The 27572-nt window shown below is 47.0% G+C and overlaps 2 protein-coding genes across 3 annotated transcripts in view; one reads left to right on the top strand and one right to left on the bottom strand.

Moving 5' to 3' along the window:
• The window catches only part of Nipal3 (NIPA like domain containing 3), a 42683-nt gene extending 30979 nt beyond the window's left edge, over positions 1-11704 (bottom strand). Inside the window, exons 1-2 of one of the 2 annotated variants that reach the window (XM_027399687.2) lie at positions 11529-11704; positions 7797-8151 (exon numbers count right to left, since the gene is read on the bottom strand). In XM_027399687.2, the coding sequence (XP_027255488.1) occupies positions 7797-7895 (99 nt within the window). In that variant the 5' untranslated portion in view covers positions 7896-8151; positions 11529-11704. The remainder of the gene's footprint in view (positions 1-7796; positions 8152-11528) is intronic. The other variant, XM_027399686.2, reaches the window with a different exon arrangement.
• An 8464-nt stretch (positions 11705-20168) lies between these two features.
• The window catches only part of Stpg1 (sperm tail PG-rich repeat containing 1), a 31944-nt gene continuing 24540 nt past the window's right edge, over positions 20169-27572 (top strand). Inside the window, exons 1-3 of the mRNA XM_035438638.1 lie at positions 20169-20175; positions 21721-21858; positions 23540-23658. Coding sequence (XP_035294529.1) covers positions 20169-20175; positions 21721-21858; positions 23540-23658 — 264 coding nt within the window. The remainder of the gene's footprint in view (positions 20176-21720; positions 21859-23539; positions 23659-27572) is intronic.

Here is a 27572-nt window from a genome sequence, read left to right as displayed (position 1 = left end):
TTCAGGGTCATCCTTTTGAGATGTTATCTCAAAAACCAAAGACCGTGGGGCTGGAGAGATGGCTCCATGCAGTTAAGAGTTCATGTTGTTCTCAGAGCTCACGTTCCAGCATCCATGTGAGGCAGCTCACAATTGCCTGTAGCTCCAGTTCCTGGAGCTCTGAAGCCCCCACCCCTCCCTCTACTCCATCCCCCAGCACAGCACTGACATACATAACACACTGTGAACATACTTTTGGGCCAGGCACATTGCATCCATCATTTTTAAAAGGTCAGCAGGTACCACACCACCTAAGCTATAGCCCCAGCACCAGATGGCCATTTTAAATTTTATTTATGTGTATGTACTTGAATGTTTTGCCAGAATGCATGTATGTGCACCATAGGCATGCCTAGTGTCTGTATAGGCCAGAGAGGGACATAAGTCATCATGCAGGTGCTGGGAACCGAACCCAGGTCCTCTGCAAGAGTAGCAAGTGTTCTTAATTGCTGATCCATCTCCCAGTCCCCTTGTCTGACTATTTTTGACAAAGAAATATAGTAGTTTCATATGGTTCAACTTGTAACTGAGCCACTATTACTTTCACACAGAGACCATGCTGTCCTTTGATGGTGAGTTAACTAAAAAAACGAGGCCATGAGAAAAGGTGCTGTTTGTACCGAGGGGAAGTTAAGAGCTAAAGGAGGGGAAAGCCTCCTGCCACACAGACAAGTCAGCACCTCTTCAGGGAAGGCTGATGAAAAGGAATGGAGAAGTGAAAACTAGAAAACCCACAACCTTTCACAGTGAAGGGTTCCATGGTCAAGGCTGGCATTCACAGAGTGCTCACAAGTGAAGGCTGAGGCCCTCTCTAGACATTCCCTTTGGGCCACATACAACCCTCAGAGAACTGGGGATGGGGGATGGATACACCTATGATCTCAGCACTGGGGTAAGTGGGCCATCCTTGGTTACACAGTGAGTTCGAGACAAGCCTGGGCTACATAACAAGATCTTGTCCTAAATAAATAAATATTAAAAAATTCAAAACCCATGGGGCTGGAGAGAGGGCTCAGAGGTTCAGGTCCTCTTGCAGAGGACCCAAGGTTTGATTTCCAGCACCCACAAAGTAGCTCACAAATTTATAACTCATTCCAGGGATTCCCCAAGACCTCTTCTGATCTTTGAGGACTCCTAAGTACACATGGTGCACATATATACAAACAGCCAGCCAGCTAGCCAGCCACACCCCAAAATAAATAAAAAACGAAACAAAACCCCAAAGCAAACTAAACCGAACCAAAACCCCAAAACAGCCCTAAGAGGTAGTGTTTCACTTCAATCTCTTCTCAGCTCCAGAGCTGGAAGCTCACAGATGAATAAAGTAAATCTTGGAGAGGTGATACAAACCTGACCAGGGTGTAGACAGAAGGGTCTGGGATCGGAAGCATGACCTCTGACCTCATGATAAGAATGCAGGGCCCCACATGGTCTCCAGGGTGTTCTCTTGAGTTTATTCAGAAGGTGAGAAGGAACTCAGGGGGGGTGGGGCACTGTGTAAGTACTCCTCCACTCGGGTGCTGACGCAGGCAGCTGAGTTTGCTCAGCAAAGCCATTGCGCGGCACATTAATCTTAACGTTTAATAGCCGGTTACAGACAGACACAGTGAGTAACACCAGACATCACTCATGCCCTCGGATCGGAGTGTCTCCAAGGGCCTCATCAGCGCTAATTATGCCCCCGAACCCTTGTGAAGTGGTGCATGGTCTAGTTTTATGAACATTTAAAGTCACGGACAGCTGCCACCGCCCAGGGGTTACACAGTTTGAACACACATTCACCGGCTGCCCTCGGGGCTTGGCAGGAGGCATTCAGAGCCAAGAAGGATCCTGCCTGAAGTTCCTCCTGCAACCTCAGAGCTTCAAGACAGGACTCTAGTTCTGGAGGCATGGCCAATGGCTTCCTCACTGGACCCCCAGCAGCTCCCTCAGTAGATGAAGAGTCATCCTTGGTCCTTGTGGGGTCTATTTACAGTGAGAAGCATCACGAGTATGACTAACACACTCTTAGGAACTTGGAATACAGACGTGGCCCTTAAGGTGCAAATGGGAACAAGTAGCTCCCAGCTGAGGGACATGTGGTCCACACTGCCTGGCGGAGACTCAGGCTACAGCTTCTCCTGGGCCGTGTGTCCTGAGAACCCATCACCTCAGAGGGGTGAGAAGTTTGAGGCCACTTCTCATCCAGTCCTCACCAGTCTCCCAGCTTTCCAGCAGACAGTGGAGGTGATAGCATAAGTAGGCAAATGCTACCAGGTACCGCTTCTCACAGAGACATCACCTGAGTAGGCACCAGACCAGGCCAGAGGGGCAGATCATACCCAGGCATGGCCAGCAGAGCCCAGCTCAAGCCAGGACACTTTGCCCCCCTTTAATTTCTGGGTGAGAAGTAGCAATGGGCCTTATGTTTAGGATAACCATATATTGATTACCTAAATGGAGACACCTGCAGAATGAAAGGGCACCACTCATGTGGCATAAGCCAGAAGTCCTGATCATCTACTCAGTGAGACCTCTGGGCCAAAGTGTCCTCAAAGTGAAACTTGGGAAGGTAGCATTGGACAGGGGTGGTGCGATTTCAGACTGCTTCCTGTCATGGCTGCAAGCTCCCTGCAACCTCAGCACCAGGGAGACAGTGGAGAGACCAAAGGCACCTCTGTCTGGATTCAGGAAAGCAGATCTGAGTGGGGTCCTGCCTCTGCTACTTCCTTGCTGTGTGACTTTGGGGGGATGATCTCAAGTCTCTGGGCCTCAGTCTTCAGATTTTAAAACAAAAGTTGATTATAACCCCCCCTCCCAATCCCCATGATGATGGGGACACAAAAGGGAGCTGAAGCATCCCACAATGTAGTAAGTCCTAAAATGATCCCGGCAGCTGCTGTAGTTTGTTGTCTTCATGTCTTTTTATTTTCTTTAAAGACAGTGCTTCCTGTAGCCCAGGCTGGCCTCAAACTTATCATGTAGCTGAGGATGACCTTGAATCTCTGGCCCTCCTGCCTGTGCTCCTGAGTGTGCCGCCAAGTCTGCTCCTATGGCTCACCTCTACCATCGTTCTTTTTGTCTGTTTGCTGGTTTGTTGTTTTGTTTTATTGAGACAGGGTTTCTCTATGTAAACTCTGGTTGTCTTGGAACTTGCTCCATAGACTAGACTGGTCTCAAACTCACAAAGATCCAGCTGCCTCTGCCTCCTGAGTGCTGGGATTAAAGCTCTCCTGTGCCCACCTCTCGATGCCAGTTGCACCACAGTGCTGGGCTGTCGAGGGCCAGTACCAGCTCTACCACAGGTGCGGGGCCCAGAAGCTGATATTTTCTAATCCAAATGGATTTTTGTTTGTTTGTTTGTTTTGTTTTGTTTATCTTCTGTGACTCTGAAAGAGAGTGAAGTGTTTCCAGGAAGGCAACTGCAGGCGAGAGACAATCCCTGTTTGTGGATATTGGCATCCAAGTAAGTCAGCTCACGTGCCGTTGCCTAGGTCCCCCTCAGGTCTGCTCCCACCAGACTCCACCTAAATATCACCACCATCACTTGGGGGTTGAACTGATCTCCCACAACGCTTGGGGCTCTGAGCTGTAAACAGGTAAGCTGTGTCCTGGCAGGCTTTGGGTGGCGGGCATTCCAAAGAATGCACTCCAATGAACCAGCTTCTGCCACACCTGCAACTTGGCTTCAGGCCACTTCCCTGACACTGTCTTTGCCTGCCTTGTGATGGCAGCCATCCCCACACTCATCACCAGTGGTAGGAACAGAAGGAGCCTAGCCGAGTGCCTGGCATGATATAGTACAAAATGGTGGCCAGGACCCTGGACCCCGGTGATGAGTAGATTTTGAATTCCAGCTTTACTGACTATATTTACTGTGTGACCTCAGGCAAGTTAATAGACTTCTCTGTGCCAGTTTCCTTACATGTGAGATGAAGTTAACAGACTACTTCCTGGGGCTTTCAGGAGGATTAGCACAGTCCTTGCTACACAGTCAACACTCAACACTAGCTGCTATTACGATGCTTACGGCATCACAATATGGACTATGGACAAAGGACCTGTATTTCCCATTGGGAAGTGCTGGAACATGTCATAAAGGAATTGGGTGGATTGCAGGGTTTCCCACGCAGAAAGGCACGACTCATGCAGCTTGGGGTTCCTCATTCTGGGCATTCCAGCAGCATCTCCTAATGACCTTTTAGGGTGGGTACTGGCCTCACCTGCAGGTCTGTGACTTTCCTAGGTTTTAATTCAGGATATATCAAAGTTAGGGCTTGAAGCCAGCCTGTCAGAGTCCAAGGTTTCAGCACTCTGCTCTGCCATCTCTCTTCCTCCCTCTTTCCTTTTTCTTGGGGGGGGGGTCCTGAATCTCAGTATGTAGCCCAGGCTGGCCTCACACTCACAGAAATCCACCTGCCTCTGCCTCCCAAGGCCCAGCACCACATTTTTTCTTAATGGCAGGTCCTTGTGGAGACCTGTCTTCCCCATTTCTCTCCTGGACTCCAGGGAAGATGCAGCTTACCCATCCACACAGCTGCCCAGGCTGACAGCCTGACCCACCTGAGGCTGTTTTATAAACGGCAGCCTCCGGGATTCTAGCCCAGGTTTGCTAAACCCAGATTTGCAAGGGGAGAACAAAGGGGAGAAGGTGCAGGCAAAGAGGTGTGTTCAAGGCTGAGACAGAGCTCTCCAGGTATGTCTGGTAATCAGCCAGGTGGGAGGACCATCACAAACTCTACCCCTTCATTTGATATAGAGAGAAACTGAGGCACCGAAAGAGAGGGCCCGACTTGTCTGAGATCAAAAGTGACGATGAAGCTGAGCTGGGCTCCAGGTCTCCCGATCTTCACTGTGGCTGTTCTGCCCATCACCCACCCCTCCTCCACGGTAGTGGCCATGAGGTGGCTAGAAATGACAGGCTTCCATGGAAAGATCAGAGAGCAAGAAAATTATGCTTGGAAATAGACCCAACTCTGCATGGGAGCTACCTAGGTGGGGCGGAATCATTGAGAAATGTCAGGGTCAGAGTCCTTGCTCTCTCTACAGTGAGCCCAGTTTCAGGCAGACTTTCAGGACTCCCATACATGTGTATCCAGCCTCCCTTGTGGGATGGATTTAACATGAAAATAGCCCTTTTATTCTCCCCCTAGCACCTGCCTTGGCCTACAGGGTGACAGGGGTACTCAGGAGTATGTCGAAGCAGAGAGGGCTGAGAAGCCACGACGCCAGTGAGGTGGTTAAGAGCATGGTACCACATAACCTCATGCTTCAGTTTCCTTATTGCCAAAGTGGGAGATGAAAATGCTGTTAGCTGCCATCAAAAAGCTAGCCATCAAACGTGGGTCATTATTCCAAGCTTCACGTGGCCACATTCATTTTCTCCTCCTAATGGCCAGGAGGCAGGTGTTACTGCCACCCCACTCTACAGATGAGGGAAAATGTATGCACTTTTAGTGCTGCTGACAAGATTGCCTGGGAAAATACATGCGAAGGACTCAGCACAGCACTGAGCAGAACAAAAGCTCAACACTCGTGACTTGTCGAGATTCTTATCACAGAGCTAAAAATAAGTCGTAGTTTTTCCTATCAGTGTGCCACATGATCTCAAGTATGGCATTTCCCACCATTTGGCTCCATTTCCCCCAATCCATAAAAACAATCCATCAGAGTGTTTGATGACCTTAAGCCTCCTTCAGCCCAGGGTGCTATCAGTCTCAACTGTGAGGGCTACCTTAAAGAAAATTATTTATTTAATTTTATGTGTATGTGCGTGCCCTGGAGTGTCTGTATGTGCACCACATGTATGCAGTGCTTGGGGAAGGTCAGAAGAGGAACGGGCTCCCCTGGATCTGCCATGTGGATACCAGGAACTAAACCTGAGTCCTCTGCAAGAGCAGTCAGCATTCTTAACCACTGAGCCATCTCTCCAGCCCCTCCCATGTGATGGTTCTTCCCATGTGATGGGAAGAAAGTCTCAGTGGAGGACTGTCTAGATCTGGCTGGCCAGTTGGCATGTGTAGAGACTGTCTTATGTTAACTGACGTGCGAGGAACCGCCCACTGTGGGCGGCACCATTCCCTGGATCTGGGTCCTGGAGAATGGGAGAAAGTGAGCTGAGCACTAGCATTTATGCATTCTCTGCTTTCTGATCCTGATCATGGATGTCACATGACCAGCTCCCTGAAGCTCCTGCCACTGTGACTTCTCTGCTATGACAGGCTGTGACCTGGAATTATGAGCTTCTTCCCGAAGTTCTATCACAGTGAGAGGAAATGAAACTAAGACACCAACAATTCAGAAAACAAAAACAAAAAAAATCCCAAGTTTTAAAAATGATCCCAGTCTCTATATGCTTCGTTAGGAACACCAAAGTTTGACACTAAAACCTTTTCCCTATTCCTAGGAAACAATCTAAAACACACCCAAGGAAATAATCTGAGATGCACACCAGGGTCGGCATTCAGTCATGTTCACAGTTCACATCATCCCACATGCTAATCAACCACAGGGAAGCCGTCATGCAAATTCTCCTACAGCAGCTCAACTGGTGATCAGGCAGTCATTCTGGAAGTGTGCTTTGGGAGAAGTATTCCACTGTCAGTGCCGTGGGGAAGCAGTCCACCAGTAAAGGGGAAAAGTAACAACCAGGATCCGAAACCTTCACAACAATGGGGCACCAGATCTTAAAATACTAGAAAAAGACACGGTAGATTGAGATAGAGAAGCTCTCCAACTAAAACCCAAATCTTCTGGACTGGAGAGATGGCTCAGTGGTTAAGAGCACACACTGGTCTTCTATAGGACCTGGGTTTGGTTCCCAGCAGCCACATGCTGGCTCACGACCATCTGTAACTCCAGATCCAGAGGAAACACCATTTCTGATCCCCTCAGGCACGGTGCACAGACATACACATAAAACAAATATTAAAAAATAAATAAACAAACAAACCTCCTAACTGGAAGCATATCTCTTTTTAATTCTGTATTTAAAATATGTCTCTACCTGTCTATTTTTTTCAACATTTGTATTCTTTTTTCTTTTTTGGTTTTTCGAGATAGGGCTTCTCTGTGCAGCTCTGGAGCCTGTCCTGGCACTTGCTCTGTAGACCAGGCTGGCCTTGAACTCACAGAGATCCGCCTGCCTCTGTCTCCAGAATGCTGGGATTAAAGGCGTGCGCCACCAACGCCCGGCAACATTTGTATTTATTTTATGAATGTTATTTCAGTGTGTGTGTGTGTGTGTGTGTGTGTGTGTGTGTGTGTGTGTGTGTGATGTATTTGCATGTGTGTGCAGGTGCAGGGGTGTGTGGAGGTCAGAGGTCAGCCTTTGGAGTTCTCATCACTTGCTCTTCAACTCATTGTTTGCTGTCCATCTTATTGAAGCCAGGTTTTTTGCTTGAGCACAGAGCTGGCTGACCTGGTCAGTCTAGCTAGCCAGCTTGCTCCAGGGAGTCTCCTCTTCCTGTGTGCTGGGGTTATAGGCAGCCTGCCAAAATTGCTTGGCATTTACATGGGTGCTGTGGATCCAAACTCTGGTCCTCACCCTTGACCAGTAGAGCACTCCCCTGCCTGAGCCATCACTCCAGCCCTATTTTTATCTCTTTGAACAAGCACTTCTTTTCTTTGGATTCCATGCTGTGCTGTAGGTGTGGAGGACCTGCCTGTCTCTGCTATCGGTCAGCATACAGACCCTGGGCACACCTGTGACACCATTCAGCCTCTGTGTGCCTCTGGTTAGAAACCCACAAAATTCCCAAAGGAAAGTGAACGCTTGCCTTGTAGGAGAAGGAGCCATCGCTGCTGCTCAGGCTCATGGAGCTGCTGGTGGGCGGGAGTGGCTGCAGCTGCAGGCCTGCGCTGTGGGCCCCATCCATGGCTGTCTAGTGGCACATCCTGCCTGGCCTGGCTGGGAGCTGGGGCTGCTGCTAGGCAGGGTGCAAACTGGGAGCCATCGCTCCCTGTGTTCACCTCCTTCCAGCAGCCTCCTGGGTCTCTTCCTCAGCAAGATGAGTTCTCTGGACTCTCTTGGTTGATTTACAGCCTTCTCCTCAGGTTCCCGGAGAGAAAGGCAGCTCGTATGTCTCTCCCAAGCACAAGGGCAAGGGCGTGTCTTCTGACTCTGGCCAAGCGCTGCGTGGTGGAGAAGGACATGAAAAATTCATGTACATGAGACCTAGCACCAACTTCATTGTGTGAGAAAGCTCTTCATACAAAGCATGGCTGGCCAAGCAAAAGGGGGCCGTGAAGGCACGGTTATCCAGCCTCTGACCCCTGAATAAAGAGCTCTTCCTTAAAATGCTTTATCCTTGTCCTTTAGACATCCCATTTCCTCCCCCCCTCCTATTACATCCTAATTTAAACCCTCCTTTCCTCCATAAGCTCGAGGACAAGATAAAAGACCACCAAATCCACTTCTCCAGGTCTCCAAAATCAACAAGTAGATCCCATGAACATAAAATAGGAACCATCATGGGTATAGCAGCAATTGCTCAAAATCCCAGCACTCAGGGCAGGCTGAGGCTGATCCATGGGATAGCCTGGGCTATATAATGAGGTCTTTCCTTAGAGCAAACCAAACCAACAATATAAACCAAATCCAAACCAAACCCAAATTACGGGGTTTTCAATTTAGGAAGGAAAGAATGTGAAGAAAATCCTGGTATAGTGTGAGGGACACTGTATTGGGAGGCTGGACCAGACACCCATGTCACTTTGGCTCTGAGTGACTCAGCATCTTATCTGTAAGGTGTAGACAGTCATGCTGCTTCAAGTAGGAGCAGGGATGACAATCACCCTATTAATGTCATTGGACTAGTGTTTTCAGCGTTTCTCAGACTTCTCCCAAACTCAGAAGAGAATATCTGTACCAAGACCTACCACCATAGCAAAGGTTCTGTGAATCTTCTTACGCTTAAAAAAAAAAAAAACCCACCCAAAGCACCAACCAAAACCATAAAATTTAGATTTAGATTTTATTGCATAATCTGGGTGTTGTATTTTATGTTATAATCATTTATTACGTGTGTGTGTGTGTGTGTGTGTGTGTGTGTGTGTGTGTGTGTGTGTGTGCCATCATGTGCCTGTAGAGGCTGTAGGAGGAGTCAGTTCTCTCCTCCCACGGTGGGTTTCAGGGATCGAATTCAGGCTGCCCGGCCTGGCTACTCAGCTTTTGAGTCAGTTTCCTTAGCCACAAAATATGGCTCATAATGTTTCTATTCCATGGGCTGTAGTAAGAATCTGATGAAATACGGCATATAAAGGTGAACAAGGTAGATGGCTGGCAAGTGCCAAACACCACTTGCATTACTTTATTTAGCTTTTCTTTTCTAACATTCTTCATTGTGTGTGTGTGTGTGTGTGTATGTGTGTGTGTGTGTGTGTGTGTGTGTGTATGCTTACATGCATGAATGACATAGGACACACGTGGAAGTCAGAAGACAACTTTGCAGAGTCAGTTCTTTCCATCCTGGGGACTGAACTCAACTCATCAAGCTTAGCGGCAAGTGCCCTGGCCCACTACGACACTAAGGTCCACTCCCCAATTTAATCATGTAGTTTATCCATATATATAATTACACATTCCTTTCTCCCAAGCATGCACCCAAGAAAGAGTCAATGGCTCAGAGTGTGCTAAACAGCCTCTGCCAAGGCCCAGGCTTCAAAACACTGCATCCCATAGTTGCTAGTTCTTTCTACCCCATGTTCCACACCTAGGAATGTCAGTGTAATGCACTGAATTCACAAGATGACATCATGCCTAGCACCTCGGAGATGCCAAATGCAGGCTTAGTACAGGTCAGCCACAAAGACCTGCACCTTGTCAAAGGGCCTAAAGTTAAATTATTGCTGCTGTGTTCACTTGAGACAGTATTCATCCCCAAGACCCCCCTCATGTGGTAACTCATGGAGTCACATGTTTCTTACTTGTAAGGTCCGATGAATATAGGATTGTCTAATGACTGGGAGGGCATAATTACTCTTCCTTGGATTGCATGTGTGTGAAAGCAATGCTGTGTTAAACGTCTGTATCTCTGTCTTGGCATCATTAATATGAGGGTGGTCTAGGGCTCTTTCTACCTGGGAGAGACCTAGGGCTGCATCCAGTCCTAGAGTTGAAGGGGCCCTGGATAGAAGGCAACTAAGTCTCTGCTTCCTCTAGAGACCTAGCTCAGAGCCTGGAAAGGTGACTTGCATATACACCCAATCCTGACTAAATGTAGAGCCCCTGGTATACTGTGGCAAAAAAAAAAAAAGCCTATTCAGGACTCATAACCACAAACAGATATAACCAGCCCCACCCACAGGATGTCAGAGAAAGCAAACAGGCCTTGGGGACCAGCTAGGAAGGACAGCAGGAATTCAGGCCTTCTAACCTTCTCCAGGCCTTCTGGCTCTCTGTGTCTCTGTCTCTGTCTCTGTGTCTCTGTCTCTCTCTGTGTCTCTGTGTCTCTGTCTCTGTCTCTCTCTCTCTCTCTCTCTCTCTCTCTCTCTGTGTGTGTGTGTGTGTGTTTTGAGTCCATTGGCTTTTAAACAGCAGCTTCAGCTTCCCTCTCTACCTGGGGAACCCACAGGTCTCTGAATACAGGAAGACAGAGAGAGGAAGGTCCTCACTGGCTTTGCATATAGTCACCCAAAAGCCTCTGTGGACTCTGCAAGTTGCACTCCCTTATAAGGCTCACACTTTGGCCTGGTGACGGTTTAGTGTTGGTTTCAAAGCACTTGTCCAGTACTGACATATGTCCAAGAGGCACACAGCCAACTCAGTGTTGACTGTCACAGTCACAGCTCATGGTCACTGACCCAAGAAAGGAAAGGGAATTCACAAAGTGCCTGCTTCCACTTCAATCCCTTGGCCTCATCTAAATGAACTACTCCATTAATCTGTAAGTTTTTCAGAGAGAAAAACTGAGCCTCACAGCCAGGAAAAATAGTCGATTTAGAAATTAGCAGTAACCAAAAACAAGGGTGTGTGTGTGTGTGTGTGTGTGTGTGTGTGTGTGTGGTGTGCGTGCGTGCACGCAGGGAGGTCTTGTCACCACCTGACGATTTAGTATGACTAGAGAATATTGGTTTCATACCAAGCTTTCCCTTCCCCGGGCTTTTGAGTACCGAAGGGTGTCAATCTCGGGTCCTTTCCCATTGAGCTGGACATTCCAGTGCACGGAAGACACACCTCTGTTCCTGTACCAAGCACAGGGCTACGTCCATCCATCTGTGAGCGGCACCGGCTATTTCCAGCATGCTGGAGCCGGCAGTACCTTCCACTTCCTCATCTGGTAACGCCCAGAATCACCTTCATTAAGGCAAGGCCGTACCCACCCTCCTTGAAAATATGGAAGAAAAAAAAAAAATCGGAGGCAACAGGACCCAAATCGACAAGGCTGGCCACAGCAAGGGAGTCCGTATTTATACTAGGGGAAGGTTAGATAGCTAAAAATGTGTTGCTTTTCCTAAAACAGCAATCCTGAATTCAAGTCTCCCTTCCCTCAATCTTGACCACGACTCACCCGCGGCGTTGCTTCTAGATCCACCTATCCCAGGTTCCGCAGAAACACCCGGGACACTCCGTGCCACCCCGAGGTACAGCCTCCTGGATCCCTTCCCAGCTCCGAGTTGCCAGGGGGTTGCAGTCAGTGTTTTGCTTTCAAAGGTCGAGACTTGATTTGTCACCCTGTCTGCCAGTTCCAAGCTGGGGGAGCCTCTGCGCAGGCGAGTGGCTGTCGGGAGGGGATGGGCGGGATATCCTGAGATAGTTGGCTGCGCCGCCAAGCTCGCTTGAAGCGTAGGGCCGAGACCTGGCACTCACCTGGAGGAGTCCCCTCTAGCGGCCACAGCCAGAAGTCCAGATTGTTTGGGGTCCCAGGCTATGGCAGCTCACCTCCACCTGCCCGACAGGTGGGCTGAGTTCGAGCAGTCCGCCAGGTGTTCCCGCAACTTGTGCTAACAGCCTCAATCCCGGGAGCTGCTCCTGCTGCTCCCATCAGGTAGTGAGTCCTTCAATACCCGCACCCAGCAGAGCCCTGGTGTGTCTCGGGGACCATGCATACCCTTCATCCCTGCGCCTGCGTCCCACCTGTTGGCTGCGGTGCACCCTTACTCTCACCGCACGCCTGCAGCTCAGCAGCCCCGGGAGGGCTGTCAATCATCCTAGTCCCCCGCTGCTGTTTCCCAGGGGTTCAGCTGTGACTATGAACCCACGCGTGGAGCTTGCAGCGCGTACTTTTTCCTGCACACGCCATCATTCGGTTCAGACCCTCACAGCAACCTCTGAGGGAGATGTGATCACGAAGGTTTTACGAGGAAATGACATTGGGGCGACCTCGGCGATGGGAAGGGGCTCAGGTGTGGGCGGGCAGATTCGACAGGGAGCACTTCAGAGAGGATGGAGCTGTCGTATTGTATTATGGGAGATGCCTAAAGACCAGCTGGGCTGGTGCGAAATTTTTTTCTTGAGGCGTGGGTGGCAGGAGCTGCTGCGATCAGGGGAACGCGCCGGAGACAGTTTATAATAAAAGGCGTATTCCGTAAATTTAAAGGAGCCACTGGTGGGTTCGATGGCTGCGAAGCGGCGCTGTGACTGTGGTGAAACGGGTAAGGGGCTCTTGGAAAACCGCAAGGGTTGCCCTTGAGGAGTTGTGTCATCACTTTTTCACACACACGAGGCGTGGGTGGATACAAATACTCAGGTTTATTCCTTGGGTAGGATTTTCTGAGTGAGCTAAATTCCTAGGCCTTTGGTTCTAAGAATTTTAAGGAGCCACCAAAACATCATCAACAACAACAACAAAACCCAAAACTCAAAAACAAAACCCCTAATACTTCCCTGCCACAGGTCCTGGCATAATCCGCCTAAACCCTAAAATTCTGGTAGCTTCTCTGCTGATTTTGAAACGGCCCTATCGATTGGCCAACAGCTTTTCACATTAGAGAAACAGAGAATACCATTGGCTAGAGTTAGCCGGCTGCCTGCCACTGGACTCTAGAATGTTAGGCCAGTGGTTGCCATAGCGACTGGGCGTGGGGAGGCTAGAACCACTAGGTAGGAGCTAGCTCCTGTTGAGGGGCGGTCCTTGAGGTCTCGAGGAGGACTTGGTGCACTCCATGGGACACCGACTGAGACCTCCGGACTCCGGGTGCGTGTGTGCGGAATCTCTGTGCCCAATTGGGTGCTGCCTCCAGGGCCAGAAGGTGCCACTTGGGGTGGGGGTGGGGGTGTATGCCTCAGTGCTCCCATCTGAAAGGTGCTGCTAACTATGGTTCACCTTCCCCTTGGACCCTATGAATGATAGGACATCTGACTCCCCGTTTCAGACTCTGAGGGGCACCGGTCCTGGGCCACACGCGGGTGGACCACCTAGAGCCCCGCTCTAACAGAGCCCCTCTGGAACATTAGACTTCCTCAGCAAGTCTCCCTTTTTTTCTGGGCCTCATTTTACCCATCTGTAGAATGAAAGGGTGAGACTGGAATCTTGGGGCCACTCGCCATCTGCTACAGTTTCATCTAGGCCCCTGACACACACACTCTCATCAAGCAAACTACAGGGTCATTCCCTGAGGCTTCAAAAAGTTCCTTGAGTCTTATGTGCCTCCCACTCACCTCCAGGAAGTATGTTTTAAGTTGGAAAACTAGATTCTAGGCCGTGACCACCCGTCAAGTGCAGGAGGCTCACCTGGGCAGCATCCGGTACAGAGTTAAGCTATACCTGTTCCCTACCAACTGCACCGCCATTCCACTGAAAACTGGAAAGCAAGATTGACAGTGTTACATTTTGGTGGTAGGATAATGTATTGTTTGACATTTTTCTAATTCCGTAAGTTTTCCAAAAAGCTGATAATTTTCATGAGAAGCGTAATTCTTTTAAAATCTGTTGCATTTTTTTTTTTTTTTAAGACAGGTCTCATTATGTAGCCCTGACCAGCATGGGATGCTCTTTGGAGGGCTGGCCTCATACTCACAGAGTTCCAGCCACCTCTGCCTCCATATGAATGCTTGGAATCAAACCCAGGTCCTCTGGGAAAAATAAACAGCAATAACAAACCAGCCAGTGCTTTTTAACTACTGGGCCATTTATCCAGCACTTTCATTTTGGTTTTTGAGATACGGTCTTGACATATAGTCCAAGCTGGTCTAGATCAGTGTGTAGACCACACTAGCCTTGAACTCCTGATCTTCTTGTCTCTAATTCTTGAGTGCTTGGATTACACCCAGGGCTGTGTGCTTGTTAGGCGATGCCCTAGCAAAGGAGCTACATCCCCAGCCAGTGTCCTCAAACTCTGTAAACGATTCTTACTAAAACTGCAATGCGGCAAGTGAACACTGACTGCCTCCAGAGACACAAAGACATTGTTCTATGGTCATTATTGATTGTTGCCTTGAGATACCTTAATGTTTTCAAGCCATTGTTTCCCACAATCTAATAAAATGTTAAAATCCCAGATTACCCAAAAAGGCTACAAATTGCTGCTGGGAAGATGAATTCAGCAAGGAGCACGCATGGAGGAAGAAAAGTCTAGATAGACCTTTGTTTACTCAGTGCTGCGTTCATTAGTATTTGGAGATGGTGTGAGTTCCTTAGGGGGAAAGGGGAAAATGAATCGTGAATCTGCTCATGAAAAATTAACTGCTTTGGAGATGAAACTGTGTTCATGCTATTGGCAAATAAAAAAAAAAATAACAAAACAGCCCCAGCTACGGAGATTAGAAAACTCTGGCTGTCAGGCAGCAGGTGGCACAATAATGCAGTCCCTGAGGGATATTCCCTTCACTTAGTGAGGGAGTGGTTTCCAGAATGTGCCTCCAGCGGAGGGGAATGGAAACAGACTCTGGCTTTTGGAGTTGAAGCACATTTGAGATTGCATCTTGGATGGCCCCCAAAGCCTGTGTGTTGAGAGCTTAGTTCCTGGTCTTTGGTGGTATTGAGGGGTTGTGGAACCTTTATTTGGTGGTATTGGGAGAAGTTGTAAAACCTTTATTTGATGGTATTGGGGGTTGTGGAACCTTTAGAAGGTGGGGCCTAGTGGAAGAAAGTTGTGTCACTGGGCATGTGATCTTGAAGGAGATACTGGGACCTGGCTCTTTCCTGTTCCTCTTTGCCTCCTGGATGCTGTGCAGTGAAGAGACCCCTTCCACTATCTTGTGCTCCTGTTGTCATGTGCAGGGCTGACACAGGCCCTGAGCAGCAGGACCAGTGACTGGAGACTGAGACCCTTGAAGCTGTGAGCCAGTACAAGTCTTTGGGATTTTGTTCCAGTGATAGAAGGCCACCTCACATAAGGTCATGGAGGTTGGAGTTCACGAAAGCCAAAGAACCAAGAATAGGATCTAAATGCAACTATGCCAGAGGAGAGCGTTGCAGGGGAAAATGTTGGCAACCTGAAGAGATCTCTTTGAGTCTTGGCTGAAGAACATCCTGCCCAAGCTTGAGAAGAATCCAAGGAAGCAGGAGGCAGGACATCTCCTGAGGTCATATAACTGATTGCATTTCATGTTCCCATAAGCCAGAATGGAGGGACACTGTTAGATAAGGGGCAGGTAGGCGCTACACAAGTGTCATGCCTAGTGACTGAGGGTGTGGCTCAGTTGGCAGAGTATTTGCCTTGAATGCTGGTAATGAGTCCCAGCACCATATACAGGGGTCATGGATGTTGGTGCATACATGCATGCAGTCCACCAGTCAGGAGAGAGAGGCAAAAGGTTCAGAAATTCAAGGATATCCTTAGCTGCCAGCAGGGCTACAAGAGGCCCTGTTAAAAGAAAAACAAACAAACAAACAAACAAACCATGCCTCACTAGTGAAGATGAACTTCTTCCAGAATAAAAGCTGCTCTGAACCTTTCAAAGTTTGAAAGCTTGGAGAGGTCAAATGAATCTGCAAGTTACTAAGAACGAGACAGGAAAAATGCAAATGCACAAGAATGGAACTTTCATACTATCTAGACCCAATACAAAGATCCAGGAAAATGTGGCCCTAGTGCCAGTGATGACAGACATGACAGAGCCAGCAGAAAGGCCCGCAGGGCAGCCGTTGCAAACCCGCAGAATCTCTGCAGGAGCTGGACCAGGAAGGTCTTTCTAAAAACAAAGAAAAAGCTGCTGCTAGGGGTGCAGGGACAGGTTAGTTTTCTCTGCTGATTAAGAATTAAAAGGCAGTAGTGAAGTGTTGCCCGGAATCTTGGGGAGTCAGGGTCCTTTCTAGGGGTTCTCAGTTTCATTAATAAAAGAATTTAAGAACGAACACAAACAGAAGCTCAAGGACAAAGGATTAACTCAAGCTAAAGCTCAGGGACAAGGTATTAGAGTTTGAAAGGAGAAGCCCGGGGTGGGCGGGCAGGAAACCTCACAGCTGCCAGGAAGGGAGGAGCAGGAGAAGCTGGGATAGAGATCAGCAGCAAGGCAGGGACGGGACCTTTAGAAAAAGATGAAGGAAGCCTGAAGCAGTAGGGAGTTTAAAAGCATACTTGAGCTCTGGCCAGCATCTGAAAGAAAAGAAGAAATCATTACCCCTGGGTGGACAGATCCAGCAGAACCCCATGGGAGCTGGTAGGGACTGCACTAGCAGGGAAAGTACTCTATCTTAAGGTAACCCCACTTCCCAGGGTTTGTCCTGCTTGATTAACCCTCAAGGGAGGAGACAAAGCTTCCACAGGCTGTCCACAAATTGTGAATCTCTACTCTGTGGAGGTGAGAACAGGAGAGTCCTTGGGGCTCCCAAGCCAAATGGTCAGCCCCAGCTTCAGCATGAGACACTGTCTCAAAAAAATAAGTTAGCTATAACATGAATAATAAAAACCCAGAGACAGATATTAGGGTTCAAGCTGAAGATCAGAAAAGCAAAGCAGCCAAGCCAACAGAGAGTTCTTACTTCTACCAAGGCTAGGGAGATCCTGTCCTCAATGAGACTGGAGACTAATTGCCTGGGACTGAATGCTGAATACTGAATGCTGAATGCCAGCTCTGAGACCCTGCTCCTGTCTTATATGCCACTCTAGTGCTGGAATTAAAGGCATGAGTTCTGTTTCTCTTTTAGACTGATTGACTCTCATGTAGCCCTGGGTGGCTTTGAATTAACAAAGACCCATCTGCTTCTGTCTCCTGAGTCCTGGGATTAAAGGTGTATGCCACCACTGACTGGCCTTTGTGGCTGTGGTTAGCTTTGCATTCTGATCTCCAGGCAAGCTTTAATAGATTATAAACAATATATAACCACAGATAGCAATAGAGGAAGACATTCAGTGTGGATCTTCACATTCATGCATACATATGTATACACACAAGCACACACAGGCCATAATGTAGCATCCAGAAATGAAAAAAATACAATTAAAATGAAAATAATTGGTGAGATTCACAGATAAGACTAGATCAGAGAGGCTGAAGAGGTAGAACAATTCAGATTGTCTGAACAGAACACAGAGATTAAACAAGACTGAGTTTCAAAGACAAACGGACTCTCAGCCACCTTTAGGAAAACACCAAGTGGTCTAATGCACGTTAACTGTCAACTCGGAAAAGAAGGGAGCAGAAAAAACTGCTTGAAGGATGAATGCAAAAAGTTTACAGAATCTGATAGGACCCATAAACCTACCAATTCAGGAAATGCAGCAAATCCCAAACGTCAAAAACCCTGAAGAATATCATGCCACGGTATCATCAAAATCAGATCAGTGAGTGTCAGAGGGGTCAGAGCTGCAGAAGACAGAACAACTGTGGCAAGGGTCCCCTGGTGGCAGGGGATCTATGGGGACATGCCATTGTTCTGATCTGCTTTCTACTACTGTGATAAAGGTCAAGTCCAAAAGCAACTTGGGGAGGAAAGGGTTTGCATTCTGATCACAGACCATCATGAAGGGAAGACCAGGCAGGCATTCAAGGCAGGAACCTAGTTGGGGTGTGGTGGTGCACACACCTTTAATCCTAGTGCTTGGGAGGCAGACACAGGTAGATCTGAGTTTGAGGCTGGCCTGGTCTACATAGTGAGTTCCAGGACAGAGAATAGTGAGTGAGATCCTGTCAAAAACAAAACAAAACAAAACAAAACAACTAGATAAAACAAATAAACCAAAATAGTGAAGGCTGTCTGGTCATGGTGACACATTCTTGAAATCCCAACACTGGAGAGAGTGACACAAGAAGGACACTGCAAGTTCAAAGCCAGCCTGGGCTACATAGTAAAATATTGTCTCTAAAATAGAACAAAACAACAACAAAAGAAATTAGGTGGGTTGGTGGGGGTGGGGGGTGAGGGGTGGGGGGGGGAGTCATAAAACAGATGTGAGTTCAAGGCCAATTTGGTCTACATAAGTAGTTCCAGACTAGCCAGGACTATACAGACACCTCTGTCTCAAACAACAAGACAAGAAAAAGGCACAGTGGTCTCAGAGGATGGAAGGTCAGAATTACAGGGAACCTCTTCTCTGTGACCATGGGCGTCAGGAGATGGGGATGTAGCTCGGAGGCAAAGCATGTATCTGGCATGCTCGAAGTGCTGATTCAGTGTTCAGCACCTAAACAGTAGGAACACACATTCAGGGCTGGGGTTATAGTCCAGTGTAAAGTCCTGTACTCCAGTGAAAAAGAGAAAAGGAACCACTTTTCAATACGAAGACACAGTTGGTTCAAAATAAAAAACTGGGAAAAGGTATAGACATTAATAGTAATCAAAAGACAGGTGGAGGGACTATATTAATAAGAAATGGGCAGAACAGGATATTACCAGGGATAAAGAGAGGTATTTCAAAGGTGCATATAGATCATACTTATGCGGGTAGCCATTAAGGTGCTCCTACCCACACAGAACACAAGTAAGAACGCTAAACAAAGATGAATTGACTGCGATGTGGCACAGGGACCATCAGTAAATCCCTCAGTCCTGAATAAACCGGAAATCGGGGCATAAAAAGCTTGAACACCAGTGCTGAGCAGTTTGATCAGGTTGACACTTGTGCAAAATACTGTCCAGCAATATAGGAAAAAAAGAGGGATCAACAGGAAGACATCTGGGAAGTCTCTAACTGCTTGGAAATTAAAAAGCAGACCTCTACATTTCAAAAATAAAACTGGTCGGTCATAGTGGCACACACCAGTAGGATTTGCTGAAGGAGGCAGAGGCAGGAGACTCACGAGTTCAAGCCCAGCCTGGGCTACACATTTTTCTGGGTGGTGATGGTGCCTGCCTTTAATCCCAGCACTCGGGAGTTCAAGGCCAGCCTGGTCTAGGAGCTAGATCCAGGACAACTAGGGCTGTTACTCAGAGAAACCCTGTCTTGAAAACAATAACAACAACAACAAAAAAATCTGAAAGGAAAACAAAAATGTAACACATTAAAATATATAAAATGCCATTAAAAAAAGACTGTACCTATGGACATATTTAAGATAGGAAATGTTGTTATTTTACTAAGTGGCAGGAGAGGTCTGAGTTTAATGGCCCAGGTTTTCTTCTAAGAGTTAAAAAAAGGTATGTGAAACCCAGAGAAAGAAAGGTCATGGAAAAGCTGTTTGCTTTTGAAAAGATGGTTGGTCATGCCTGCCAACAAAAGTCTATAAAATGTAAATCACTACTGTGAGTTGTAAAGGAGAGGCGTTTCCACAGAAATTAAAAGGACAATCTGACCAGCACTGGGCACGGGCAGACAGGTCTACAGAGCAAAGCAACAGAGTGAGAGGCCCTGTCTCAAAACCAACAAGGATAATCAAAGACTATTACCAACAACTTTATGCTAATGAACCTCCTGAAGAGGAAATGGAAGAATTTCTTTGAAAGGTGCTTATTACCAAAGCTCCCTCAAGAAGAAATGGACTAGCTAGGTGGCGGTGGCTCATGCCTTTTATCCCAGCACTGGGGATGTAGAGGCAGGTAGATCTCTGAGTTCAAGACCAGCCTACTCTACAGAACTGACTACAAAGAAAAATGCTGTCTCAGAAAAACCAAAATAAATAAACAACAAACAAAAAGCAAACAGGCAGCATGAAGAGTCCTGTGTGTGTTAAGCAAAAGGACTTTGTTATTGAAAACCTTCCCTCAAGGAAGCATCAGGACTTGATTCCATTTGGGAATGGAAAGAAGAAATGATATCAATCTGAGCAAACATTTGAGGAAGAAATAATGCCAGTGCCAGGAAATTAAAAGAGAAATAGGGCAGGCAAGATGGCAGGTAAGTACTTCCTGCCAAGTCCGATGGCCTGAGTTCAATTCCAGGGAGAGAGAGAATGCATTCTGTCACATTGTCCTTTGTAATGCTTAAAAAAGAAGTCAGACAAAATTAAAAAAATAGAAGAAAACTATCATCTAATAGTCATGTACATAGATGTGGAAGTCTACATCACCACCAAGTAGCACTAATTACAGAAATTCTAGCCCAGTGTGGCGGCACTCACCTTTAATCCCAGCACTTGGGAGTCAGAGACAGGCGGACTGAGTTCGAGGCCAGCCTGGTCTACTGAGTGAGTTCCAGGACAGCCAGAGCTACTCAAAGAGACCCTATCTCAAACAAACAAACAAACAAACAAACAAACAACAAAAACTTTGTAGAGCCAAATGTGTTGGGTCACATCTTTATTCTCAGCACTCAGCGGGCTGATGAGGAATTTTTTTTTTTAAATGAGTAACATTTTTAGTTGTGTGTGTCGTCACATATATAAAGTGCAGGTGCCCGTGGAGGCCAGAAAAGGGCAGCTATGGGTTTTCTTTGTTAATTGTTGCTGCCTTTTAAGCTACGGCTATCCTAGTCAGCAACTGCAACTCTGCCGCTACTCAGCACCAACTCTTTCAAAGCTACTAAGGAAACTTACTTAAATCTCTGTCCCACTAAAGAACTCAAGATTCAAAGGTTGAGGTGGAACCCTGCTTCCCAGGGAGGCCGAGTGGCAAGCAGCTCACCCAGCTCACCTCTTCTTGTCTCCCAAGAAGTCCTTGAGCTTTTTCTCGCCCCTCCTTCTCCACCTGGCTCTTTCTGCAACTCCCTGTTAGCTGGTTGCTGACCCAGCATCCTGGCTGCAGGTGAATTTTATCTAATCAGACACATCTTTGCATCATTAAACAAATGTTCCAGAACATAAACAAAAGGAACACACTTTAAAATAATATTCTGCAACAGGCATCTGATTCCCTGATGCTGGAGTTCCAGGTGGTTTGAGCTGCTCTATGTGTGGATTGTTGGGAAGTGAACCTGAGTGCTTTGCAAGAGCAGCTCTAACCATTGAGCTGTCTCATCATCCCTAGGAGGACTGTGTTGGTAGCAGTTGATCTGCTGGTGGTAGTATTTGTGTGGCGTTGTAGAAAGGTAGTTGTTGTGACAGGAAGCTCAGGAATTGGCAGATGCCAAAAGCACATGGGACCTTTGCGGGCTTTGTATAACACTAATGTCTTAATCGCAGTGGTCTAGAGCACAACCTCCCACATTGTCAGAACTTAGACTCATACCTTTACCACTGAAGAATTTTGTTGTATGTAAACTATATCTTGGCCAAGCTGGGTTAATGATGAAAATAATATCTAAAGCCTCAGTGGCTATATGCAGCAGTGAGGGTGAACTTGTGTGGCCTCCTAAATTCTGTCAGTGCTATGTGCTTGGAATCTGGGGTGACACGGAATTTTGTGGATGAGTTTCTGCCCCACAAGCTCTCTCAGCCTAACACACCATTAGCACAGAGCTGACCATGGTGTGAAAGGACCCTGCAAATGCTCTATCTTATTTCAGGTGTTCAGAAGAACTCAAGGCTGAAGTTTTCCTCCAACAGACAGAACATGCCCCTGAGCTATGCTAATGTGGACAACAGTGCCCCAAATGATGAAGACTCTGGCAAACCTATCAAGCAAGGTGACAAGATACAAAAAGGTCTAGTGAATTTAAATCTCAGCATGTCCACTCTGGTACATAAGAGCACAGTTGGAAGGATTAGTAGACGTTGGGTGTTATCCACAAGGCCATCCTTCGAGAGTGTATCAGATGAATTGCCTTTGGCCCTGCTGACCCTAGTGTGTAGATGGGAGAAAACGTAAGAGAGGACGAATGGGAAAATGGCTGTCTCTTCAACAACAAAAAGATAACAAGCTATTTCCGTATGTCCAGCAAGAGTCATGTTCTTGCATTTTAAATGTGTAACAGGTCTTGCTTGCTTTATTTCTGACAACTAAATTTTTATGGCAAGCCCTCATTCTTTTTACTTTCTTTCTAGGTTTATAGTTGAAATGTGTTTCTTGTAGGCAGCATGTAGTTGGGTCTTTCTTTCTTGTCCTGTCTGACAACTCCTGTCTTTTAACTGGAATGTGTAGCCCACTTAATGTTTAATGTGGTTATGAATGTGTAAGTCTATTAGTTTATTATTTGCTTTCTTTCCCATCTTTTCATTCTTTATTTGCTCATCCTTTTGTATTGTATATTTTAATTTAAAAACATTGATTTTATATATTTGGTTCTGCATACCATGTGCATGTAGTATTTGAAGAGGACAGAAGAGGGTGTTGGATCCCCTGGAACTTTAGTTACAGGTGGCTGTGAGCCGCCATGTGGGTGCTGGGAACTGAACCTGGGTCTTCTGGGAAAGGAGCTAATGCTCTTAACCTTGGAGCCATCTCTTTAGTGCCTATTTTAATTTTTAAAAATCACACTTATTTATTTTGTATGTACATGTGGAGGTGACAGAACAGTTTTGGGGAGTTGGTTCTCTCCTTCCACCACAGGATTCTTGGGGATTGAACTTGGGTAGTCAGGCTTGACAATAAGAGCCCTTGTCCACTGAGCCATTCTCTGACTCTTTATTGAACTTTTGTTTTTAATTCAAAGAGGACAATTTTATTGGAGCTTAAAAGAAAAACCCCAGAGCAGACAAGCAGACAAGGTGTAAATCTCAGCAGGTGCCAGGAGAACAGAGAAGAGTAGGAGAAATGCCACGCTGGCCATGGAGTTCAGCATGTCATCAGGTGGTCACAGGGCGTGTGTGTGTGTGTGTGTGTGTGTGTGTGTGTGTGTGTGTGTGTGTGTGTTCACGCCTGTGTGTGCTGTAGAGAAAGAGTAAGGAACCTAAACATCCAATATAAGTTACTTTTGTTCTGGCCAGAATCAAAGAGGAAGAAATAGAAAAAGGACAAGTTGTATCTTTTTGTGTCAGAAAGGCGAGCAGACCCCCTGAACCTTGTGGCCCCTAGTAAGGTCTGACTATATTGAGTTCTCTTTTGTTAGCTCACTAGGATAACTGTTTGTTTGGTTATTTTTTTTGAGACAATGTCTCATATATTCCAGGCTGGCCTTGAACTCTAAATGTAGCCAAGGAGTGACCTTGGATTTTTAAACCTCCAGCCTCCAGTTCTTGAGTGTTACAAGTACAGGTGTGTGCCACCACACCTGGTATTATGTGGTGATGGGGATGGAACCCAGGGCTTTTGTACATGCTAGGGAAATACTCTACCAGCTGAGCTACATCCCCAGCCTAGGATGACTTCTTACAGTATTTTCTAGCAGTTACACTGAGCAAACACTAGCATTGTGTGCTGATGGCTGTCTTATTTTTGTTGTTTAGGTTTTACCGCTGCATACCCAACTCAAGCCTCCATTCCTTATAGATGCAGAACATCATTAATCCCAGATTCAGAAAAAAGGGGATTTAACTGCCAAGCCAGGAGATTCTATCACAAAAAGGTAAATGACATTGTCTTCAAAATTCCTTTGAATTTTAGCTGTTGTGTTTCTCTTTGAACAGCAGAGGGCAGTATCACCCAAAGAACTGTACCATCCTCCAAGGAGGCACTGTCAGTATGGTAAGAAACAGCCTGAAATTGATTGATTGATTGATTGATTGATTGATCGATCGATAGATCTACTTATTTGTTGTGTTGGGGATTCACCCCAGGACTTAGCATATACTATGTGCTTGGAAAACATAATCAGGGGTCTTGCTATGTAGCCCAGGCTGACTTTGAACTCAGGTTCCTCCTCCTTTGGCCACTTGCATATTTGAATTGAAGCCATATGCAACCACACCCTGTAACCAAAATTATCTTTAATTTGAAAAGAATAAAAACACAAGATCTTCTAAGTCCTATGCCTATGTAGTAGAAGATTTAAAACCAGCCCACTCTGATCTATCAGAGGGAATTGCATAATTACACGTGGGTAAACAAGTTTCTAACAAATTTAAAGTTGTGTTTGTGATGAGCTCCCCCATTAAAAAATCTCCTTAAACAACAATAAAAATAAAATAACTTTCCTTAAACAATTTCTTATTATTACTATGGGGCTGATAAGACAGCTTGAGCTCTGGAGCCCCCAATGGTGGAGAGCAGCTAATACTTTTTAAAATTGTCCTCTGATCTCCACATGTATGCCATGATATGTGCACACACACAAGTAAGTAAATAAATGCAACTAAAACATAATGCCATACTGTGCATTATCTATCTATCCTCTCTTCTTTACATCTAGTCTGGAAAGTTCTGGTTGTTTTCCTGCCAGCCTTTAACTTATTCCTGGCCTCCTCCTTTTTCACCAGCAGGGGGCTGTAGCAACTCACAGGCATTCTTTCAGTGTCTTAAAGCACTTCACACCCTTCTTTTAAGTAGGACCCCGAGAGTAGCATTTCTTTGGAGCAGTGGCCATCCCAGTTACCTTCTTCTGCGGTCTGCAGGTGCCTGCCATCCTCCCTCCTGCCCTAGCTGGCTGCAAAAGGGGTGGGAGGACCCCAGTTCTGAGCACAGGTGAGGTATGCCATTGAGCCTCCACCCCTTTCAGGGCCCTCACCCCAAGCCACACTCCTCCTTTGTGAGCTGGAATGAGGAACTAGAGAGTGGATTAAGTTCTTTTAACCTCCCATTACCTCAGGATTCTAGTAAGCCCACAATAAGTAATATAGCATACACATATTTTAGAATCACTCAGCTTTCCTTAGGATGATAAATATTTGCTCGGGTATCTTTCTTTTTTCCTCTAGTTTCTCCATATCTTAGCCGTCTGCCTCTTCCCCACTTGCTGTGTGGGTTCTCATTGATCAACTTTAATGACAGCGTGTCAGTTGTCCATGTCCAGGGTGCTCGCAGCTTAGTTGCCAATAAAAAGAATAGTAGCTGTCACTGACCAATCCCTACTATGTGTTACAGCATTTTTAGATCATATCACTGCTCCCCAGAACAATGCTAAAAGGGTTTGGTGTCTTCATTGAACATAAGAGGAAACCGAGGCTTAAACAGTTAAGTGACCCACCCTCCCTCACACAGCCCGGGGTTTGCCACATAAGAGGCTCTAAATAAATATTTGCTGAATCAACGTTGAAAGAATTAGACCTCAACCCAGGCACAGCTCACTCCAAAGCCTCTCGCTCTTTCCACACCGGACCACGCCTGCCTTTGTGGCCTTCGCGGCTGTAAATTTGGTTGATGAAAGTCAGCATGCTTCTGGAAAGGCCTTGGCAAACAGATGGATCTCCAGGGAGGGAGGGCAATAAATGCTCCTTGCCGAGGCTCCATCCCACATGGCAAGCTCTGGGGACTCTGATCCAGGAGCTCAAAGTACCGTGTGAAATCCTATCATGTCTCCTGCCCAGGGAACCCTCGTGGCCACCAGCCAGAACTGCAGGCCGCATCCATAAAGGCAGAAACCACTCAGAAGTTTGGTTCCAAATTCTCCAATGTGGTTGCATCCATTTGATGGGAAAACCTTCATCTGAGCCTTTGAAAGGTTGTGTAATTACTGAGGAGTTATATAATTCCCCATGTCCTAAGCACAGAGAATCCACTCCTTCCATGCTCGGTGCCGTCATTCTCATTTTTCCCTGGGGGGGGGGGAATGAGCGTGGAGAAGTAATGCGCTTGCGCGGCATCACCCAGTAATTTAGTGAGACAATGCATGTTAACAACAGATTCGAAACCTCCCCTGCCTCGCCACCCTTCTTAAGACAGGAGGCGCACACGCCCTGTACTGAGCCCACACCCGGCCATCTGCTCGCCTTGGAGCTGTGACACACTTAGCCCAGCTTTACCATGGTGCTCAGAGGCAGGCACTCACCGGAGCTGCCACCCTGAGCCTCGGAGCCAGTTTGTATTCCTTGAGAGGATCCCACCCCTGGGATGCCGGTGAGATGGCTCAGGGGGCCAGGGTATCCCCTGGCAAACTTAGTGATCAGAGTTCAGTCTCTGGGATCCACGTGAAACTGACTCCCTCGGGTTGTCCTCACATGTACACCCCTTGCACACACACTTTTTTTTTAAGTAAAGGAATCTCACCACTGGGAGTATGAGGGTCCTGCACAGACTTGTGCCTGAAATGGCTATTTGGATTACTAGGAATAAACTCTGTAATCATTTACAAATGTGAAGCTAACTTTATGTCCCTGAGGAGACATACCTCTAGCCTTGTCCAGCGTCCCACTGGACATTTTCTTCCCTGTCTCCCAATTCCTGCTCCATCCCACCCAGTTTCCCAAGCTATGGAGCTGTAAGTACCCCACCTAGTGTCTCTGCATCAGTTTCCTCCTCTTAAAATTAGAATGTTACACTAGACTCCTTTTCCTGGGAGTGACAATTTCATGATACCAAACTTGCTGCCTTCCATTTGAATGAACACAGGCTGGTAGGACAGGGACCCTGTGTCTTCTAAGTGTGCATCATTTAAGTTGCTTGTTGATGGGGCTGGAGAAATGGCTCAGTGGTTTAGAGTATCTGTTGCCCTGGGAGAAGGCCTGCATTCAATCCCCATCCCGATATGGTGGCCCGTAGAATCTCGATGAAATTGAGTGTGCTTGCCCATGCCTGCAATCCTAGCACTTGGGAGGCAGGAGAATCAGCAGTGCAAGGTCATCCTTGGTTGTATAGTGAGTTGAGTCCAGCTTTCCATAGAGAAAACCACCTCAAAAACAAACTAGTTAGCCACTAGCTAACTAACTAACTTGGTCAGACCCTGTCTCCACAGGAGATCTACCCTCCAAACAGTCAGGGACCACAGTTTAAATTGCAATGAAACCATGCAATGTTATGTTTACAGATTAACTCAGAATTTATGACATCAAGTGGAAACCCCAGTGTAGGATGCCCTGCCTGGCCCTAGGTTCTGCAGTAGGACCTCCCCCATAAGCTGGGGCAATACTATATGGCCCAGGAGCTGAAAGCCAGCCCCATGACCTCTTCAGGCCAATCCCAACGTCAGGTGGATTGGGATCATCTCTCACTCCAGTACCTGGGGAGACTCTCAGTCCAACGAGTTCTCCAAGTGTCACCCAAGCTGTGTATTGGATGAGAGGAGGGGAACACATCTACCAAGCATTGCTTGCTCAGTCCCATGCTCACAAGGTGGGTCCCGGCTCTGAGGTGACTTCTATTCTGGTTATTTGGAAGCGTCTCATCTACGAGACCAAGGGGGTAGTTGAGTTCACACCTGGTTTTACCCTGATCACCCTGAGAGTCCTGCCCCGTGTCCAGCAGCCTCACGAGGACCCTCTGCGTCTAGGTTCTCTGAACCTGTGGAGTCCTTCTGGGCGTTATATAATACAACTCTTCCCTTCCTTGTAGCCTTGGGTGATTTCTTCAGTGTAAACAGGCCTCTGGTGACCCATTTCAGTGACCACT

This window comes from Cricetulus griseus, chromosome 2 (assembly GCF_003668045.3).
Source record: "Cricetulus griseus strain 17A/GY chromosome 2, alternate assembly CriGri-PICRH-1.0, whole genome shotgun sequence".
Taxonomy (NCBI): domain Eukaryota; kingdom Metazoa; phylum Chordata; class Mammalia; order Rodentia; family Cricetidae; genus Cricetulus; species Cricetulus griseus.
This window is presented reverse-complemented; position numbering and strand designations above follow the sequence as displayed.